Genomic DNA, 22,031 nt, shown 5'->3' on the forward strand with positions numbered 1-22,031 from the left:
CACCCCGTTGTCATGTAGACTTTACAAGCCAGTGCCCTGAAGTCCTCTTCTGTACCAAGTTCAAAATATAAAGATTATCTTTGTGCTTTCAATCTCGTGATAGCTCAGATTAACAGCATTGTTTTCCATTCTGCTCTTCACTGTTTGTACCATGAGGGTGTTCCCCCTGCTGTGTCCAGCTCACCTACAATCCTATGAGTCAGTCAGTTGAAAGAATAGGTCCAAAAACCGTGGCTGAAGTGGGCCCAGTAGTTGTTCCACATCACTTACATCACTGCTATTTCCTGTCAAAGAACATTTTTGAAAACAGACTGGGGGTCCCCCTGCTTTGTGACCTGACAGCTTCTGTTTAAAAATAAATAAATAAGATAACTTGTTTGTACAAAAGGAAATTTCTTGGTTAAAAGAGTTATTGGTAGCTGGTGGCCCCTCCATACCTCAGCAAAATTGCTTCAAATCCCATTCACCTGATCCACCCTGGCTCTGCCTGTTTGAGAATCCCCTTTTTCAAGATAACCATTAGCCTTACTTAATTAAGAAACAAACAAACCTATGATTGTTTATGTCAGGGCACTTAAAAGGGGTGGCTTACGGAACTTGTTACTTGTTCAAGAAAGGCGTTCATCAGAAGGAAACAAAACTTTCTCTTTTTAATTGACCTTGTTGCTTTTCTGATGCTAGAGACCGAAAGACACCGGCTGTCAGAAAACTACCAATTTCTTTGAAGCCCACCTGAGAGTGTGGATGCTCCAATAAACGAAGAAGTTGGTGTTCCCCTTGGTTGCGACTCCCCTTATCTCCAATGCTGGATAAAATTACCAGCAGTCTTCTTCAGAGCTATTTAGCCATAAAGCTCAGGTAATACAGAGGCAATTAATAGGTTGTTGACCTTTCACCCTGGTAGGGCTCCTGACGTGCCTTTGACAGCTGTGTGACAAGCAGAGATTCTGCCTGGGAAGGTTTTCAAAGATTGCAATTGCAATAATGGAGAAAGGGTCATATGTTGAAATTCTACTTGTCACACAGCTGGAAGAGATACAAGAGCTATGTGGGTGAGGGGAAGGTGGCAACTCTAGCAATAAATACATTACTGGGATTTATATGTGAAACACCGTATGATTCTTTTGTAACTAACATGAAAAAATACAAAATACCATCCAACCGCATCTGCTTGCACTGGTATGTATTGGCAATCTGCCTTGAGTCCCAATGAGATAGGCAGGATATAAATGAAGGGGGGGAATAAGCAATAAATAAATAAACCATCTCCTGTGGTCCTTGCAATCCAGTTTTATTTCAGTTCCCAGGACTGTAACATTCTAAGGATGCAGCCGCTGCAGACAGACTGGAGGCTGCCATCTGGAAAAGTATTGCTCATGAAATACAAGGAATGTGTTCCTTTCTGAGAGAAACCCTCAAAGATGTACTAAGAATTGAATGCATGAAGGGCCAGATCCTGAGTTAATGGAAGTGACATAAGATCACCGAATCTGTGGATCTGAACCTTATTTTATTAATGATTTCTTCCACCCCAAACCCAAGTAAAAAGCTTGTGCAAAATGTGCCTAACAAGTATTCTGTGGAGTGGCCATGGCTTTGTGTTAGTGGACACATTTTGCATACAGAAGGTCCTGGGTTCAAACCCTTGGCATCTCCTACTAGAAGAATTTTGCCCGAAAGCAGAGCTGGGAAAGACCTCTGCCTGAGTCCTTGGACCTCAGCTGCCAGTCCACGTAAACACTACTGAGCAAAGCAGACCACCAGTTTAACACAAGGCAATTTCATCTGGATTAGGCACATTGGAAAAGGTGAAGCTGACTTGCTACCCTATGTAACCACTAATTTACAGACATTGCTATCTGGAAAACACTCTGCTAGAGGAGGGTAACTGGTTGTGATGGGTAACCTTTCTCAACAGTCTACACCCTGATGATTGTTTTGTTAGATGAACATTTGGCACACCTCTGTTCCTTTTTCTGGAAATGGCAGAATGGACTTTCCTTATTCATTAACAAGTTCCCCAAGCTCTTTGAGTTGCCACCCACAGCTATGCTGACAAATGACTCAGAGGAACGTGGAGCACACCAGGCTGGCACACGCCACTGGTTCAGTAACTCCAACCCATCCCTATTGACCAATGCCTGATGTCTCAGAAGAAGTGTTCCAATGCAGTGCACCTGCCCTGAAGTGCAATGCGATACAGGGGGAAACAGTAGCCCAACTCCAACATGCAGCACTATCTGCTTGCATACTCTTTGAGGAACACTGGGTAGAGATGGATGGGCGGCAGCATCAACAACAGTGGACTTCTGCAAAACGCTAAAAAGCAGGAAAGAGATACGACACATCTATGTCAGGAATAGTCCAACATCTTTGACTGGTCTACCATTATCAACTGGTATTATCAACTAGTATTATCTATAGCTGAAAACAGATCCTGCCATTATCTGTTCAGGCAGCCCATTAATGATGGCACGGATCTAGCCATCTCCTTGCATTAATTCTAGCCTGCTTATCAAACCCTGCTGCTTCCAAACAGTTGGGCCAGTCCGCAAATAAGTGCTTCTGACTGGGCATTTAGCTTTGGCCCAGATGGTGTTTTCCAGCGACTTACAAGAATCAAATTCTGCTCCATCCTCCAGACAGCTTGGAAAAGAGAATTTGTGTAGAGATTAAGTACCAATAGCAGCCACCTACATTTATGGCACACAGTCTGCAGCCTTGGCATCCTGTGAATGAGGTCTGTGACTTAGGTACAAGATTTTAGTGAATCAGAGCAAAACGTAGACCCAACAAAAGAGTTTTGTCAAGAATTCAAGTTGACACATCTTGCTTAGGTTTGCCAGATGTCAGTCCAAAATGTGCTCACTTTCCCCAGCCTAACAATTAAGCTGAGAAAGAGTTGCCTGTGGACTTCAAATCGATATGATTCTTCTCATGCATCATAAGGATCATATGAGCACCATCCTTTCACTGCTGTCTCTTGCCATTAGAGGAACATCTATGCCCATTATTAATCACACAGATACATTCCACAACATTATTCTAATTATTCTAATGCAAGTTCCCCAATAAAGGGGAGGGGTAAGGTGAATCCTCTCAGGACAGATCTACTACAAACCTATATCCGTTTTCAGGTGGGTAGCCATATTGGTCTGAAGCAGCAGAAGTGGGAATGCATATGAAAGCTTTTACCTAGAATAAAACTTTGTTGGTCTTAAAGGTGCCACAGTTTTATATTTACTTGTTATGGCTCTCCTTCCAAAATCCTAGAAACTGGCAAGGATGCTGAGAAGTCTTATCTTAGTAATCAGTACCACCCATCAAAAAAACTGTAAGGAGTACCTTGCTGGATCAGACAATTGGTCTATCTAGTCCAGCATCCTGTTTCACACACTGGCCAATCAGTTGCCCTGAAAGGGCAACAAACAGGTTGTCGAGGCCAGGTTTACACCTCTATGAAGATGAGTATCAAGATGAGTAGCCATTGAGGGACCTCTCCTCCATTTGTCTATCTAACCCCCTCTCCTCCATTAATCTATCTGACCCCCTGTTACACAGCAGGGGACCAGGAAGGGCCTTCTACTGGTTGCCACCACTCTGGTAAGGGTCTGTATGGGAGGGCCCAGAGCATCCACCCAAACCCTGTATCTTCCTTATTAGCAAGTACCTTTTAACTGTAACCAAAGAGCTGTGAGGACCCAGGCAGTTTTAACAAGAAGAAGTTTATTATAAGTGCTCTAGAACAACATGTGGGTGGTACAACATTTAGCGCACAGTCAGTATAGAAAATAGTAAAGGTTGGTATACAGAAATAAAAGCCCTGACATGTCTAACTAGACATTCCCTTTCAATAATTCCAAATGGACTCACCCCTCCTTGCGGAGAGAACCCTCTGGCTGCTTTCTCACCAGACCAGAGCTTTTTTTAAGCAGGAACACACAGGAAAGCCGTTCCGGCTGGCTTGATGTCAGCGGGTGTGTGGCCTAATATGCAAATGAGTTCCTGCTGGACTTTTTCAACAAAAAACCCTGTGTGAAACAATGGTGATGTCAGGGAGTGTTGCCTAATATGTAAATGAGTTCCTGCTGGGCTTTTTCTACAAAAAGAGCCCTGCTCCAGATGGCAACTTCTCCAGAGAGAACAACTCTGTCTGCAGCGTGGCCTATTTATGCTTTTCTCCCAGGTTACACACACACAGGGCAAGTTTTCCCTCCAAAACTGCTTTCACCCAATCAGAGAGACAGAAGGGATCTTGGGCAATGTAGGCCTACTAGCAACTCTAATACAGCCTTCTCTGGAGCCCATAGGCTACACGATGTCTAGGATCATTACACTCCCTTTTAAAACTACCTATGCTAGTGGCCATCACAGGCTACTGGCAATGAATTCCACATTTTAATTATTTGTTGGGTATAGTTTCATTCAACAAGAGAGTGGTTGTTAAAACCAGCTGAAGTATCTGCAGGGCAGACATACCGGCACCTGCATCAATGGCTTCTTCACATATGAGGTCAATATACTTGGTACTTTGAATGGTCATTGGTAACAGTCCCCTCTCCACATGCTCCATTTGGGGGATAGATTCTCTTTCTTCTCTGTACATAATTTCTTCTCCATTTAAATGATAGTTCCCCTTTAGCTTCCTTCCTTGAAAACCACCGTTGCTCCCCTGTATGACATTTTTCATCACTAGAGGACTACTGGCTGAATGTGAATCACCTTCCTGACCACATTCGCTTGGGCTACAGCTGTGGGGCAGCAAGCCCCAAAGAAGTCACAAGATGCAGCCTAGAGAAAAAGATTACATGTCAGCTGATACTGAAAGCCCACACAGCTGTGCAGAGCATGCCTGGTAATATTCAAAATGTGTGGTTTGGGTGGAACCAAGCCGTTTTAATGTTGAGTCTTGCCCCTGTTACCAAAGGATCTCAAAATCCCCTAGTAAGAAAGTCAGGGCATGTGCATTGCCTATGTAAAGGAACAGCACTGGCACTGCTGCAATTGTTATCATTACAAGGCTTTCCGAATCCTAGATAATATTTACGTATTTTGTACATTTGTATTCTTTCCTCCAGGGAGCTTATCACAGCATACATTGTCTCCCCTCCACTTTACCCTAACAACACTTTGGTGAGGTAGGTTAGTCTGGAAGAAAGTAACAAGTCTAACATCACCCAGTGAGCTTCCATGGCAGAGCATGGATTCAAACCTTGGTCTCCTAGCTCTTAGTTCAAGACTGTAAGCTCTTCACCACACTGAATCCATGCTCTAAACATTTAGTATCACTGTCTCCAGGGGAAGCAGTAGGATCATGTTCTCAAAATTCCATTTTTGTTTCTTTTCTTTAAAAAAAAAACCGCATTCTTCATAGGGCTCTGGGAAAATTAAAATTTAAAAATCAATATAAACCCTTACCATGTGTAGGCTCCTACGATGACAAATTTTCAGAAAAAAAAGACAGCTATAATAGCGGAGCACCAACTAAATACACACATTCTTGTACAGAAAAGCAGTGTGATACAATGGTCAGAGGGCTGGACTAGGGTCTGGGAGATGCAGCTTCAAATCGTTGGTCTGTCACAAAAGCTCACTGGGCAGCCATGAACAGTCCCTCAGACCGGATCTACATGTTTTTTTGAAGGGGGGCAAAATTAAAAAAATGGCACCCCCTTATGGGCCATTCTATCATGGTCCCATAGAATACCACGGACTCCATACCCAATTTGGTGCCCTCCTCCATCGGCACCCAGGGCAAGCACCCCCCTCTGCCTCCCCTAGATCTGGCCCTTCCCTATTTCTTAGCCTCACAGGGTTGTTGTTGTGAAAAAAGAACGGAGAAGGGGGAGAACAATAGTGTAAGCTGCCTTGGCTCCCCTTTGGGGGTTAAATGTAATTTCTCTGGTACAAATTTGTAATGCAATCCCAATTCTCTGCCCTTGAGCCTATACTATGAGTATAGTCATAGGAGTCATGAAAGAACAAGTTCTCTTTTCCTTCTGAAATGCTAATAGGATTGGAGCCTAGGCCATTTCCACCCCCCGCCAAAAAAAAATCTCCTAGACTTTGATCAAACATACCTGCCCCCCACTTATGCTTGGACCCTGTACAGGTATAAGATCATGTAAGTATGCAATGGTGTAGTCCAAACAACATTCATTTTGTGATGATTATCAAGATAATAATTGGACTCTGTGTTAAGTGTGTACAGTACAAGCTATTCAGGATTTCGCCAATCAATAGCAACATTTTAAAATGTCAGCAGAAAAGCAAACAGAAGCCAAGGCCGGGTTCCCTGAGATGCCAATATAACAGGCTGCTTGCCTCCTATAATCTATAGAAGAGAAGAGACTGCCTTCATCTTTAAGTTGTGAACAGCCTACAAGGGCAGCTCTGCTGTTTCCTAATGACAGGGTTTAGGTTCTGAAGGGATAGGAACAGGTTGGTTTAAAATGAAGGACTCATCATTTTGAACCTTAGGTTGTCCATTTGTGTATGTGTCTGGGGGGTTTTTTTTAAGCCACAGAAATGACTTAAATGTAAGGTTGAAAAAAAGCTATCAAACAACTTTTTACTAGCATCCCTCCCCCCCCAAAAAAATTTGCACCCTCAGCCCCAGGACATTCTTACAGTACAAAATTGCCTCAGAGGAGAGGAACAGCTGACAGCCAGATAAGCTGGGTGCTGCCTGGGAACACCTAAGGAGTTTGAGGCTGCCCCCCCCCCAATCTTTTCCCTCTCTCTCTTCTTTTTCTCTCTCAGTATAAACTGTTAACTCCTTTTCTTTTGCACCCTGAACAGAGCTGCCATCCTGAGAAGCAAGGACTTTATCAATCAAACAGATCAGCCTCTAATTAAAATGTGCATGTGTGTCTTTGAAACCATCTGTTTGGATTATTGGTGAGAAACATTTCTCTCCCCCTCCTCTTTCTTTGCCTGAACTTGGTGGCAGAAGATGTCTGAGGCAAAGGGGTGTAACTAGCAATGTATTCACACACTGCCTGCACTTTCGCCCCTCCACCCACCGCACACTCATCATCTCCCCAGGCAGATTGCTCTACATTCATATCGGCTGGTACCATGTGGCAGGATGCCAAGGCTGGGGCTGGGCTCCCTGGCACTCAAACGGATGCAGGGCTGGAACCTGCCTTTCACTATTGCGGAGGGTGAGGACGGCTTGGGCCAGTGCCTGCTTGCTCCTGCTCAGTAATTATGGCTGAGATTCTCACCTGGGCTTGCCAGCAGAAGAAAGCAAACACACTCAGTCCCTCCACTATAAAGTCTGGAGCAACTTCTGCTGCTTTTTTATTGTTATTGTTCTGCAGGTTGAGGTTAGGCCGTGGGGAAGGGGGTGGCACCTGGGCCCTTTCGAGCTCAGGGAACAGGCCTGATCCGCACATCTCGCCTCACTTGCATGCAATCGTAGTCCCCCAAGGCTGGGGTGTGAGACAGCGAAGATTAACCTTCCTTTGACAGCCCTGTTCCCAGGTAGCACATGCCTTGGAGAAGGAGCGTCTGTTGGGTTGAAAGCTAGTTTACAGCTTGGATTGAAGGATCTGGGTTGAAGCTGATGAATTCCCCCCGCAAAGGAAACTGCTGGGACAGTTGGGAACAACCACCCTGTTCTGATCTCTTTTTTTTTTGAAGGGGGGGGGACAATGTGGCTGCTAGCTAATTCTCAGCCTCAGTTCCCCACCTGTAAACTGGGGATTAGTAACTCTAAACCTTCCCTTTATAAATGTGCAGTGAGCAAGGATGAATACAATTAAAAGAAAAAAAAGAAGTTATAACTATGGTAATGGGATCCATTCATAAAATAATACAGGGCACATGTTGCAACTGTACCCTTTCCATGCACACCCACAAACTGTGCCTATTAAAAGCTTCTTCATAAGCCTGCACACCAAGCATTGTGTCCAAAGATGGGGCTAACAGAGATGTCCTTGTTCTACTGGCCAAGGTGACTTGCAAGAAAGTGGGGATAAGGAGCATAAATCGCTGATGTGACAAATCAAATGGAAGAGATCTGAGCCATTCCTTTCACTCCTGTCCCTGTGCCCAGAATGTCTATAATGTCCCTGTTTTACATGCACCTCTGTTGCTGTCCATAAGACGCCCACAATTATATATCTGCCAGCAATTGTCTGAACCGCTCTTCAAGTACTTTGCAAAGATGCAGGAGTTAAAATAACAGATTTTCCTCATATAGTAGGGATCCCCCAGCTTTATTTTTCTGAGATTGACAGTTACTGCATCTTGAATCTATGCTTGGAAGTAAGACCCAGTTACTCCCAAATAAATGTGCATAAAAAATCGTGACCCATTAAAGTAACTGAAGTCTCTAAATTAAAGGTGACGGTTGCAATTGTTTGACACCCCATGTGTAATAGTACCATGACCAGTGGCTCCATGCTTGCTTCATAAGTGCTCTAAGACAGTGTTTCCCAACTCGTGTATCACAAAGCCTCTGAAAGTGGTTTGTGGTCCACCCTCTCTAATGATTGCCCCTGCCCTTTCTATTCCTTTTTTGCGTTTTGGAAACCAAGATATGACCCTAGAAACAGTATCTTCTGGTCATACATCAGTTGATATTTTTTCTTCACTGCATACACATGTTGCTCAAGTGAAATGTGTCCTGATGGTTACTAGAGTGAGATCCTTAAAATCTTAAGGGAGAATTAACAGGGAGTAATAGAGAACGGTGAGGGTGGTCAAAGAATGGAATGTAAAACCTCCATATGAAAAGGCTGTATATGTCAGGATGCCGCTGGCGTGGGGTTCTTAGTGGGGGCAGCTGCAACCTTTGTGTGATGTTTGTTGATTCCTCAAAAACATCTGGTTAGCCACTCTAGACAATGGAATGTTGAAATGGGTGCCAAGGTTTGCCTAGGGCACCAAAAACTCTTGGGACAGTAGCATGCCAAGGAGCCAGGCAGGTGAGTAAGCACTTGTGCAGGCTCTAAGTTAACCAAACTTTATATCTACAAGGCACAAACAGGGTATTGCAAAGGACCAGATCTAGGCACATGGAGGAAAATAAATTAAAAGTCATGTTCCAGCTAAAGTACTTACAATCCATGTTGCGTCTGATTTGGGTAGTTGCAGGATGCCCCTGTCCTGGTGCATCTGCAGCTCTTTTTAACATCAGTCCCCTCTGTCATCCTTCATGGCAAAACAAATGCTCCAAAGAGTCCCAACAAAAAGCCCCCAAAAAACTTGAATGAAGGAGCCCACGACAAAGGAGCAGCTATCCTTTTTCAGACCTCACCCCTTGTGTGCTCTGGGGTCTTCAGCCAATCTTGTGCTAAGCTTGGGGCTCCAGCCCACCAAATCCGAGGCCTCCAATCAAGAGGTGTTAACCTATCAATGGACTGCTATGTTATCCCTCTCACTGGAAAGAATTCTCTGTATTCAGGAAAGAGCATCACCCTGTCAAGGTATCTCTCCCCCCACCCCTCATCACAGTAGCTACTAGATATATGTAACTTTATTCCCTGGCATTTTGTGATTGGCCCCACCTTTTGCAGCAATTATTTTGTGATTGTGCCCACTGTCCTGTGTCAGAATTCCAAAGGTGCCCATAAGGTCAAAAAAGTTGAAACAAAATGTGCTTGCAAGGTGGTAAAGAAAACAAGATTGTTTTCTACAGGTTTGTTCTCATCATTTACTTGCTGCAAAACAAAAGAGGAAAATGGTATCACCCCACTTTTCCTCTACCACCAGACCAGTAGAACCATGATTTCTGTAAATCAGCCAGCTACCCCTCCTGGCATATTCAACTCATCCTGGTGCTTTTACAAAAAGACTACTTCCATATCCCTTCAAGAGATACACCAGCGCCACATACCCATGCCTCCCAATCAGACCCATGGGACTCTCTGGGTCCCCTCCCCTTTTTACTAGGGATCCCTTGCTTTTGACCGGGTCTTGTACTCTACAGGGTTTCAGAGCTGAAAATAGGGTCAAGATTTAGAGTCAAGATTACTCCTGAGTTCACTAACTGGCATTGCCAAAGGCTTTACTCCTTCCACTGCAATCATGTACTCTGTGATAGCTTATCAAAAACTGTTCAAAAAGCCAAGAAGGCACTGCTTCTTTAGGTTAAAGAGATACAGGAAAAGACCTGATAGTCCCACAGTCAGTTATCAGATATTCAGAGTGTTGCCAGCATGAAAGATGCATGTAAACTCTTCATAGCTGTGGATTTTCATGCATGAGTACTAGATACATGATTCATTGCTACCTTCATAGAGTTTTTGCAGCAGAGAGTTGAACCCTGAGGAACACTGGCTCCAACAACTCACCCCCACATGGAGAGGACTATGGCTCAGTGGCAGAACTTCTGCCTGGAATGCAGAAAGCCCCAGACAGGTTAAAACGGATAAAAGGAAGTACTTCTTCACCCAAAGGGTGATTAATATGTGGAATTCACTGCCACAGGAGGTGGTGGCGGCCACAAGTATAGCCACCTTCAAGAGGGGTTTAGATAAAAATATGGAGCAGAGGTCCATCAGTGGCTATTAGCCACAGTGTGTGTGTGTATATAAAAATTTTTGCCACTGTGTGATACAGAGTGTTGGACTGGATGGGCCGTTGGCCTGATCCAACATGGCTTCTCTTATGTTCTTATGTAGGTTCAATTCTTGACAACCCCAGTTTAAAGGATCAGGTAGTGGGTGGTGTGAAAAACCTCCTGGAAAGCCACTGCCTGAGTAAACAGTGCCAAACTTGATGGATCAATGGTCTGATTTCAGTATAACAAACCTCAATGTGTTCATGTATTCAACAAGGATACTAATAAAAACTGAACAAAGCATGATCCAAAAGACAAAAATAGGACAAACTATGGACACTTATTTATCAAGGATAGAGACAAAAAGGAAAGGACCATCCCCAGATAGCAAAAACAATGTGAGCCTTTCCTTGTCTCTTAGAAGCGTATCAGGCCTCTTGACTTTTCTCTGCCATCTGTTCTTCCTCAGCACCAGAAACATCTGCATCAAGGCACTCCTAGGAAAGTCCCTTCCAGTTGCCTCCTACGGAAGGTGGAGTGGGATGTTATGCTGTGCAGTTGCCTAGGAATAAAACTGGCTCTTGGTCATAAGACAGCAGCTATTGTCAGAAGACTGCATGAAACATACAAAGTTGGGGACTATCTACAGGGAGACAATGACTTGAGGAGGCTGCCCAGACAGGAGGGCCTTTTTGGTGGTGGTGCCCCAATTCTGGAATGATGCCTCTCCAGGCATATTGGTGAGGCACTAAAACAATTAGATCATCCTGGCACCAGGTTAAAATACCTTCTTTTCCACAAACCTAACATTTGAGTAATCCTTGCCATTTTCTATCTCCTTGCTGTTTGAATGTTTTAACTGACATGGATTGTGGCTTCCTCTCCCCTTTAACTGCTTCTCTAGTTTGTTGCTGTACTCCAATTTGGAAGGTTTTAAAGCAGAAAAACAGCCCGAAAATAGATTGAATTTGGATGTCAGTGGAGTTTGCTCTCAAAATAGAACACAGCATTATAGCCTAAACCTGATTCAAACTAGTACTGGAGCCATAATCCACAAACCCCACTGAAGAATATGCCACGTATAAATGTGCATAATGGGGTATCATTTGCATGTCCCACATTCAGAGACCAAAACGTCCTGGGCTGGCCCTGTCGCAGCCTAAAGAAGGAGAGAGGGAGAGACAGTGTCCCTTACTTGGTGTGAAAATGGCCCAAATCCCACGTTGTTTCACTTTTGCAAGGAGGTTTATTTTAACCAGGATCTCAAACGCCCACTGACTGGACCGTTCTGAGCAGACAGCCAAAGCTTCCGAGGTTTGCCCACAACAGGAAGGCCTAGTGCCCACTTCCAGCAGGCCTGCTGGTCGCTGGCGTTCTGCCTTCAGCAAGCAAAGACAGATTTCTTCTCTCTTGAAAAGCTGGAACAGCATTTCCAGATCTCTGCAGAGATTTCAGGGGCAGGGGGGTCAATTGAAAGCTCCACTTCTAGATTTATTCCAGTAGATAGAAGGAAGAGCTTTTCTTGCAGGACTGTCGTTTATAGGACAGCGGGAACAAATAGCAAAGTTATCAGTTCTATTATTTATGCATAATTATGATTCATTGTAATGTTTATATATGTACATACACACACACAGCTTTTTTGAGCAGGAACGCAATTTTGGCTGGCTTGGCATCGAGGGTGTGGTCTAATATGCAAATGAGAAAAGCCCCGTGGCACAGAGTGGTAAAACTGCAGTACTGCAGTCAAACTCTGCTCACGACCTGAGCTTGATCCCAGCGGAAGCTGGGTTCAGGTAGCTGGCTCTAGGTTGACTCAGCCTTCCATCCTTCCGAGGTCGGTAAATGAGTACCCAGTGTAGATGACTGAGGAAGGCAATGGCAAACCACCCCGTAAAAAGTCTGCCGTGCGTGAAAATGTGATGCGACGTCACCCTAGAGTTGAAAATGATTGGTGCTTACACAGGGGATTACCTTTACCTTTTTAAATACACACACACAGGGCTTTTTGGCACAGGAACGCAGTTCCGGCTGGCTGGATGCCAGGGGGTGGCCTAATATGCAAATGACTTCCTGCTGGGCTTGTTATACAAACAAGGTCATATATATATATATATATATATACACACACACACACACACAAAGGAAGGCACATTTCATTCTTACCTAAAAACCCATTAAGCTAGCCAGGGCAACTGACCAGAAACAAGATTGCATCAACTATTATCACCACAATCCGAAACACAGGGGAAGAAACCCTCTAAACGCTTCTCCTCCTCCCCCACAGCCCAAGGGTGGCCTTCTTCCTCTTGTCCTTGGCAGTGGCCCGGCTGGCCCGGTCGTCTGTAGGTGTGCATGTCTGAGGGCAACGTGCCGGGGCGGTGGGGGAAGGGGCGAGGGGGCGGACGCTGCTTCCCCTCCACATCCTTCCAGGCCGCCACGGCTCGCCCGGCTGCCTGCCTGCCTTGCAACGCAATCCTGGCTGCAGGGCGGAATTCGGGAGCATTTCCACCCCGGGGGTGTTGCCCACGCCTAAGCCCGGCCTGGCCTGGCAGTGCCAAGGCCCTGCGGGGCTGAGCGCCTGCCTGCTTCCTCCTTCCCTCCCCTTCTCGCCGCTTGGCCGGCCGCTCTCCCCTCCCCTCCCCGCGGCGGGCGGCGCCTTTAAAGGCCGCTGGTTCCGCTCCGTCTCTCTTTCCACTTGTAGCAAATCGGGGGCGGGCGGGGAGGGAAAGCCGATGCCACCCGGGAGCCGGAACCTGCCGCCAAATTAGGAGTCCGGGGCGGGGCCGGATCCTGGCCTTGTATGGAGCTTCCCCTCGGCTGCCGGCCCAGCCGAGCGCGGGGCTCCCTTGCCGGCCTCCCCCGCCTTGCAGACACCTGTCCCCTCCTCCTCCTCCTCCTCCTCGGATGGTGCAAAGGAGCCGCTTTCCCGCCGCCTTTTTCCGGAGACCAGAGCAAGACCCGGGCGGGGGAGAAGCTCCTGCTGCCCCCACCTCGCGGGGCTTCTGCTCTGGCTCACGACCGGCTCTTGCTCCTCCCGTTGGGAGAGCTGCCGACGCCCCCCGCCCCTGCCTGGCCGCGATTGTGTTCGCAGAGCCGCCTTCCTCTTCATCACCCGCCCGCTGCTCCCCAAATCCCCGGGCGGGGAGGGCTGCGAGGGGGACGTCGGCGTGGAAGGAAGGGGAGGAGCAGTTGGGCAGCCCGGGCAGAAGTGCCCAGGGCCACTGGCGCGGGAAGGAGGAGGGCAGCGCCAGACAGGCGGCACTGCCTATGCTCCCTTGCCCGCCCGCCATTTGTGTTCGTGGCTGGGTCTTCGGGCCCTTTCTGGTTGTCCTGTAGCGGTTTGGGCTCGTGGAGAGCTACGTGGAGCTTCTTGAATGGCCTGTCGTTCCCACTGAGCCTAACCTACTTTACAGGGTGGTTGTGAGAATACAAAGGGAGGAAGGGAAGAACCGGGTATGCCTCCTCCAGCTCCCTGGAGGGAAGGGCAAGATTGACACTTTTAGGAAACAAATGGTTGGGCCAAAATAAATTAATCCAGCATTTCGCGGGGGGGGAGTTGAAAATGAACCTCTAGTTTGGTGTAGTGGAGAGCCAGTTTGGTGTAGTGGTTAAGTATGCGGACTCTTATCTGAGAGAACCAGGTTTGATTCCCCACTCCTCCACTTGCACCTGCTAGCATGGCCTTGGGTCAGCCATAGCTCTGGCAGAGGTTGTCCTTGAAAGGGCAGCTGCTGTGAGAGCCCTCTCCAGCCCCACCCACCTCACAGGGTGTCTGTTGTGGGGGAGGAAGGTAAAGGAGATTGTGAGCCGCTCTGAGACTCTTCGGAGTGGAGGGCGGGATATAAATCCAATATCTTCTTCTTCTTCTTCTTCTTCTTCTTCTTCTTCTTCTTCTTCTTCTTCTTCTTCTTCTTCTTCTTCTTCTTCTTCTTCTTCTTCTTCTTCTTCTTCTTCTTCTTCTTCTTCTTCTTCTTCTTCTCCCCTGACCTGACCTGGAAAATATCACTTGATAAGTGCTGTCAAATCGCTTCCAACGCATGGCGGCCCTAATCCCCCCCACAAAAAAAATACTATCGTGAACAGCCTTGTTCAGGTCTTGCAAACTGAGGGTCATGGCTTCCTTTATAGAGTCAATCCATCTCGTGTTGGGTTTTCCTCCCTAATCCTACTGCCAACGTTTCCTGTCATTAATGTCTCTTCCAGTGAGTCTCCTCTTTGCATGATGTGACAGAAGTGCCACAGCCTCAGTTCAGCCGTTTTCGCTTCTAGGGAGATTTGATCTCTTCTCTTCTCACGCACGCACCCCAAATCTAAGGATCCAACCATAATCTTGGTTTTGTTTAAACAAAAGACCAAAATTCATAGCAAGATTCAGAGGTTTATCTTGTGGGGTGGATATGTTTACGATGAAATACACACAGAGAGAGTATTTTAACTTCTAGAGGCATTTCTTGAGAGCTTTTTTTAAAAAATGCCTCCGAATAGCCGAGGTTCCCAAGAAATCAGAGGAGGCCTGAATCACACAGGGCGCCGCCTCCGCCTCCTCCTCCGGTGAAGAGCTCTCCTAGGTACCTGTGTGCAAGGAATAAGCTCGCCTGCTAATGGAGCGACGGAGGGGAGGGGGCATCGTCATCCCCCTCCAGAGTAACCAGGGCCATTTTCAGAGGGGTCGCCTGCCATCCCGAGTCGCAGCGAAACTGAACAGAAATCCAGGGGCCTTTAAAGACTGACACATTCATTTCAACAGGATAGTTGAGGCTGGGAGAGTGACGGCGCCACCGAACCTTCTGTTTCATTCCAGCTTTCTGACCTTCAAGAGCAAATCCGGCCATAGTCACCCCCCGCCCCTCCCAGACGGAGCCCAGACCTGTCCACGGTTACTGAGTGCAGTGGGCTCTTGCCAAATAAGCATCCATTATATTGCAACTTTAGGGTGCAATTCTACCCACGCTGACTTCCATGGGTCTTACTTCCGAGTGAAAAAGCCTAGGATCGGACCCTCGGGGGCTTAGCCATCCTCCCCTTCCCCCAAATGACAATCGCACTCTGCCACCATAAGGCACCCGCTGGCGGGTGGCTGCTTTCTTATATCCCCGGGATTCGGCGATGGCTAACGCTACTGTTTGCAGCTTCCTCCTCCCCACACACCTGCCGGGGCGCAATTCAGCCCCACGCGAAGCACGCCAGCTGGAGTCTCTGCCTTGCTCACCTCCCTCCCTCCCCCCTCCCTCCCTTTCCCAATCCAGGTTTCCTCCAGCGTGCATTTCACTCCCATTGCAAAGCTGGCCGTGCAGGAATTGGGTAAGTGGAGCTATTGCAACATATAATTTTTCCATACATTTGCTACATAACTCGGAGGGTTTTATTTAAAGATAGCATCAGTTGGCACACTTAGCACGAAACCACCTAATTACTGACGCCTTAGAAGTGCCAAACTTTAAAGTGGGGGGAGGGGTGGGGAAGGGTTCGGAACCACAGACGGCCAACAAGTGTTACCTGCTTTACATTATTCAAAATATCTCTGTGCTTGATTTCTAGAGGAGATTTCAGACCCGAGGAAGGGGCGGGGGGCGGGGAGGATTGCAGCGCTCGGAGTGAGTTTTCCTCGGATCTTAACTGTCCCGACTGCTGCTGAAGTCCCTTGGAAAGCATCGGCTGCAGCAGCTGTCCTGTTTCCTCCTCACTTATCTCAGCAGCCGAACCATTTGGTCTCCTAACTAAAAGGCCAGGAAGGTGACACGGGCTTTGCTTGCAGGCTTCAGCATCATTTGGCTCCAGTCTCCTCGGAAGCAGGAGGCCTACTTGGGAGTATTGGGGGAGGGGGAGGGGAGCACTTGGCCTTCGGAGCTGCACTGGCAGGCTAGAGACTGGCGCAGAGGAAGAGACCTGGGTTCGAATCCCAGCTCAGCCGGGAAACTCATTGCCAGAACTGAAGGATCAGTTCAGTGTCAATTCAGTTTAACGGACCTCTCAGGCTTGTCATGGAGGTGAAATTTGGAAGGGGGAGGGGGGGAGCAAGAAAACCTTAGACCATCGTTAACATGGAGGGAAAGTGGGGTGTAATTCTGATCAATTATAGGGCACAATAATGATCGCTATAGGGTTCTTCAGCTCTTATGCGGAGTCTAGTGGTGAAGGGAATAACCCACACACACCCCGTCCAAATCCCGGGGGGAAGTCTCTTCTTCTCCAGGGTTATTACCACTAAAACAGATTATGTCAGTGTTTGTTTTTAATAGGGCTTTACGTGCAACACAAAACTCTCCTCGGCTTGCAAGTAAAATCACGTTTCTTGAGGCAAGAATAGGACAATTGTTCTTGAAAGCGACGTTTGTCCTCGCTGCCCCCGCGGCCGGCCGCCTCTTTCCTCTGGTTTATGTCCCTCTAGTCTTCTGACGGGCATCGTCAGTCAGTTAGGGGCTGGCATCGACCGTGTACCAGGCTGGGACGGATCGGGTCCCCTAGCGAGCGTATTCTTTAAGGGGGGGGGGGTGCGCGTTGGAAAGCATGCTTAGTAATGGACAGGGGCTTTCCGTGCGTGCCCGTCTGCTGCAGAGGTGCCGGTTTCCCCCCAGCCGTGAGCGCGAGGTCCTTTAAGCCACGCCAGAGAAAACCCGGTGCGTGGGAGGGGGGGAGGGTGCTCTCCAGCCGGTGCCCTCGCCTGGGCATCCTCGGGAAGCCAGGCCCAACCGCGCGCAGGTGGCCCCGAGGCTGCGACTGCCTGGCAAGAGCGGCCGCCGCCGCCTCCGGGCTGCCCTGCGGGGCGAGCAGCCGCGGCGAAGGGGTGCCGGTCTGTCTCCTGTTTGCATCTCTGCTGGGCTGCAGCGGCCCGGGCCGGCGGCGGCTGCAGCGGCGCTCTGCTGGCTTCCTGCTTTCTAAACGTTCCATTGTGAGGAGCTTCCATTGTGACGTCTCGGCAGCGGCTCGGCTTTGTCTGTCCATATATGGGCAGCTACGTCACGGAGCTTTCCCGTCGCTCACATAAATAGGCTGGTGGATTTCCCTGGCTGAGCATTTGGGCTGCAGTGAGTGAACCTGCTTAACGAGCGAGGAGGAGAGAAGCCAGCGAGGAAGGAAAAGAAGCGGAGCGCGGTTGGGGAGTGGGGGGGCAGGGAGGGATTTAAATACTCCCACCCGCTTCCACGAGCAACATCTGCAAGGCAGATCGGGAGCCCCCTCCGCCTCCCTCCAGGAAACACCTTCAGGGATCCACCGAGGATCGCGCGCCCCCCTCCTCCGCCAACCAGCCCCCCCCCGCGTCCGCACGCCGCCTTCCTCCCCCCTCCCCTTCCCCACCCCCCTCCCCCCCTCCAGCGCTGCAACTTTTCTCTCGCATGATCTCCGTCGCACGGATTTGCTCTTCGGATGCCGTCTCGTCGGGAAGGGAGCTCGGAGCCGCTTTGAACCCGCGGCGGCAGCAACAGCAGCAGCCTCCCGCCGCCCTCCTCCTCCGCCAGTGCTATGACAGGCAAACTCTTGGAGAAGCTGCCGGGGACCATGAACACTTTGATGAACCAGTTGCCTGACAATTTGTACCCAGAGGAGATCCCCAACTCTCTCAACCTCTTCGCCGGCAACGGGGAGGCGTCGGTGCCTCACTACAATAACCAGATGGCGGCAGGTGAGGGCGGGCGGGAGAGGCTGCCTGGCTGGGAGGGGGAAGCGTGGCGGGGGGGGGGGGCGGGTGGACGAGGGAGTTCTCCCGGGGAAAGCGAGGCGGCTGGACGGCGCCCCCCCCCCCCCTCACCCCTCCAGCCGCCTCGCTCTCGGCGCTTTGCCGGGCTCCGGAGGCGAAGGAACTCGGAGCAGGTAGGCTGGGCCCGAGAAGGGCGGGCGAGAGAGGGCCCCGGGTGGCTCCTGGAGGGGGGTGTGGGGCCCAGGCCGGCTTCCCTGCCCGCGTCTCGGGGTGCGCGTGTCCCTCCGTATGTGTCCCTCTCGTGTGCTTCTCCGTGTGCTGCTGCTGCTGCTGCTGACTGTGGCTTCTGCGTGGACAGGCTGCTGCCCCCCCAGCCCGGTCCGGCCCCCCTCGCTCCGCTTGGGCGCTAGGCAGGCAGCCCCCCGCCCTCCACCAGAGGCAGCAGCCCCGCCGGGGCGAGGGAGGGCGCGCCTGTGGATGAGGAGACCCGCCGGGGAGGCCCTGGAGAGGGGCGGGCGGGCGGGGGGTGGCGGGGACGACACAGCTTCCTCCCTCCCGGCTGTCCGGGGCTCTGCGGGGAAGGCAGCCCCGGGACCCCCTGCCGCCTGGCCGGGGAGCCGGAGCCCGGTTCAGCTCTGCCTCGCCCCACCCCCACCGCACCCTCCCTCGCTGCTGCCGCCAAGCAGCCCAGTTCTCCTCCCCAGTCTTCTCCGCGGCGGCTCAGGGGCTGCTCCATCGCCGCCGCCGCTCCTTCGCCTCCTGCTTCCTTGCTTGCTTGCCTGCTTTCAAAAAAGCGACCCCTCTCTCTGCACCCCCCCTCCCCTTGTGTTTTTCATAACCGGGCTGGACGCAGAAATCTCGGCAAGTTTGTAAAGCTCTGCTGGAAGTCCCCGGCGGTGTCGGTCGGTGGGGTGGGAAGGAAGGAAGGAAGAAAGGCGCCTGGAGCCTCAAGGCGAGAGCCAGAGCCGGAGAGAAAGGGCCCCCGCCTGCCTACCTGAGAGTTCAGGTACCCGCCGCTGCTCCCCCCGCCCCGCCCCTCCCCCCCTCCTTCGCGGGCGGCTCTGCTCCGCAGGCAGGCAGGCAAACTCCGGGCTCGGTGCGTGGCTGTGGCGGTGGTAGAGGGGCCGGGCGGCTCTGCCCTCTTGCAGCTCCCCTGCGGCGGTGGGCCGAGGGCCGGGGGTTCGCTTCGCTCGCCTGTCGCCTGTGGCTCTTCTTGTCGCCCCCCTTTGGCTGGGTCTCTTTGGAAGCTCTGTGTGTGTTGTGTGTGTGTGTGCGTGCATGGCTGTTGTTGATGTTGTGCATACGTGGGCTTGGGTGCCAAGACTGTTCTCGCTGTGCTGGTGTGGAAGAATGCAGACGGCTCGGCGTACCTGGCCAGCCTACATGTAGCTGCACATCTCGGCGGCGTGCACACACCTCTTGTGTTTCTGTGCGCGCTGACACTGGCGGGCGGCTGGGCAGGGCACCGCTTGGAAGTTAGGGCTTCAGTTCCCATCGATTCGGGAGGGAGGGAGGGAGGGAGAGGCGTCCCGAAAGGCCTGCGGCGCCCCTTCCCCTGCGGCCAGTGTTTCCTGGGGCTCCACACACAGGTGATGGAAGGAAGCCCCGATCCCCCGCCGCTCTTCCCGGCTCGTGGCCCCATCCCCAAGGCTGTCGCCTTCCGTCGCCCTGTGTGCCAGGAGGACATGTGCTTGAGCCTATACAAGGCGCTGGTGTCGAACTTGTGTCGTCTCGCCATTAGCTGCTGCGGGGTGGGAATCCAGGGGCTTCCCAAGCGCCTCCCTGGCACCCCCAAACCTCACCCCCCCGGTTCCCTGGGCCTCCCCGGGCTCCCCCCCGCCTCTGGTCCCCTTGCCGGTTCTTCGTCTCACCCGCTCTCTCTCTCTCTCTCTCTCTTTCGCCCCCCCTTCGCCCTTATCTCCCGTCTCCCTCTTCTCAGATAATGTTATGGATATTGGCTTAGCCAACGACAAGCCCAGCCAGGACCTGTCGTCGTACTCGGGCTCCTTCCAGCCCGCCCCGGGGGGCAACAAGACGGTGACCTACCTGGGCAAGTTCGCCTTCGACTCGCCGTCCAACTGGTGCCAGGACAACATCATCAGCCTGATGAGCGCGGGCATCCTGGGGGTGCCGCCGCCGCCGTCCTCCTCCAGTGCCCTCGCCAGCAGCACGCAGGCCTCGACGGGCAGCATGGTGCAGGTGCAGAGCCAGGCCGAGGTGGAGGGCATGTACCCGGCGCTGCCCCCCTACTCCACCTGCAGTGACCTTTACCCGGGCGAGCCCTTCCACGACCCGCAGGGCAACGCCGGCCTGCCCTACTCGCCGCAGGATTACCAGGCCGGGGCCAAGGCCGGCGCCCTCGACGGCAACCTCTTCCCCATGATCCCGGACTACAACCTCTACCACCACCCCAACGAGCTGGGCGGCCTCCCCGAGCACAAACCCTTCCAGAACCTGGACCCCATCCGGGTCAACCCGCCGCCCATCACCCCGCTGGAGACCATCAAAGCCTTCAAGGACAAGCAGATCCACCCGGGCTTCGGCGGCCTGCCGCCCCAGCAGCCCCACCAGCCGCCGCTCACCCTCAAGCCCATCCGGCCGCGCAAGTACCCCAACCGGCCCAGCAAGACGCCCCTGCACGAGCGGCCGCACGCCTGCCCCGCCGACGGCTGCGACCGCCGCTTCTCCCGCTCCGACGAGCTCACGCGGCACCTGCGCATCCACACGGGCCACAAGCCCTTCCAGTGCCGCATCTGCATGCGCAGCTTCAGCCGCAGCGACCACCTCACCACCCACATCCGCACGCACACGGGCGAGAAGCCCTTCGCCTGCGAGTTCTGCGGCCGCAAGTTCGCCCGCTCCGACGAGCGCAAGCGCCACGCCAAGATCCACCTCAAGCAGAAGGAGAAGAAGGCCGACAAGGCCGCCGCCAGCGCCAACCCCGCCGCCGCCGCCGCCGCCGCCTCGCCGCCCGTCTCGCTGCCCCCCCCGGTGGTCACCACCTGCGCGTGACGCTCCACCGGCCTCCCGGGCCCCGCGCCCGCCTGGCCGCCCGCTTGGAACTGCCCGCCGGATCGTCTGGATCCCCGGCGGCGCCTTAGCCGGGCAGGCCAAGGGCGAGGGCCAGGGGGGCCCCCGGAGCCGGAGCTGCCGTGCTGGGGGGCGGGGGGCTCCGGCTGGCCCGGCTGAAGAGGCCCGGCCTTCCTCCTTGACTCCCTCCCTGCAGGGGGGCACCAAAGCGCAGTGCTTGCTGCCCGTGGAGACCGCGTGTGTGCGTGTGCGTGTTTGTGACTCTGGGCTGCTTCGAGGAGGCCCTCTGCCTCGCCCCGACCCCCCCCCCGCCGCCCCCGAAGTGGATCGCAGAGAGAAGCGCTCAGGAGTGCCCCCTCCCCACCTCCACAGGAAACAGAGTGGCCTTCCACCCGTCCCGCGGCTGGCGCCTTCCAGGAACCCCCCCCCCCCCCGCTCCGCTGCTGCTGCTGCTGCTGCTACTGTCATGCGCCCACCCCGCCCCCCGCCCCCGCCCCGGCGTTGCTGAGCCCCTTTGGCTTTTCTCTCTCCCCTCCCCCTCTCGTTCCCACTTGCAGCAAAAAATGACCCCTGGCTTGGCATCGTCTGGCCCTGGCTTTGACCAAACAGCGGGACTTCTCTCCCTGCAGCTGAGTCCCTTTCTTTCTCCTGGGTCCACCTTTGCCTCCCCCCTCCCCTTTCTCCAAAGTATTCTCTCATCCCGATCACAAACCTTCTCCGCCCCCTCCCTCCCAGTTTAGGCCAGGTTGCCCCCTGCCAACTTGACACCTCTTATGCCCGCCTGCCCTCCCTCGATGTCCTCTCATGGGCAAGGAAGGGATGGTCTTTAAAGAGCACTATCCTTCCAAT

The 22,031-nt window shown here is 51.9% G+C and overlaps 1 protein-coding gene across 1 annotated transcript; it reads left to right on the plus strand.

Annotated features, from left to right (window-relative positions):
- The first annotated feature begins 17,799 nt into the window (after positions 1 to 17,799).
- On the plus strand, positions 17,800 to 21,164 carry EGR3 (early growth response 3). The gene is made up of 2 exons (XM_060251401.1): positions 17,800 to 18,137; positions 20,092 to 21,164. Exons 1-2 carry the CDS (start codon positions 17,978 to 17,980, stop codon positions 21,162 to 21,164), a joined length of 1,233 nt encoding a protein of 410 aa, XP_060107384.1. The 5' UTR covers positions 17,800 to 17,977.
- Positions 21,165 to 22,031: the final 867 nt, after the last annotated feature.

Source organism: Heteronotia binoei, chromosome 12 (genome assembly GCF_032191835.1).
Source record: "Heteronotia binoei isolate CCM8104 ecotype False Entrance Well chromosome 12, APGP_CSIRO_Hbin_v1, whole genome shotgun sequence".
Lineage (NCBI taxonomy): Eukaryota > Metazoa > Chordata > Lepidosauria > Squamata > Gekkonidae > Heteronotia > Heteronotia binoei.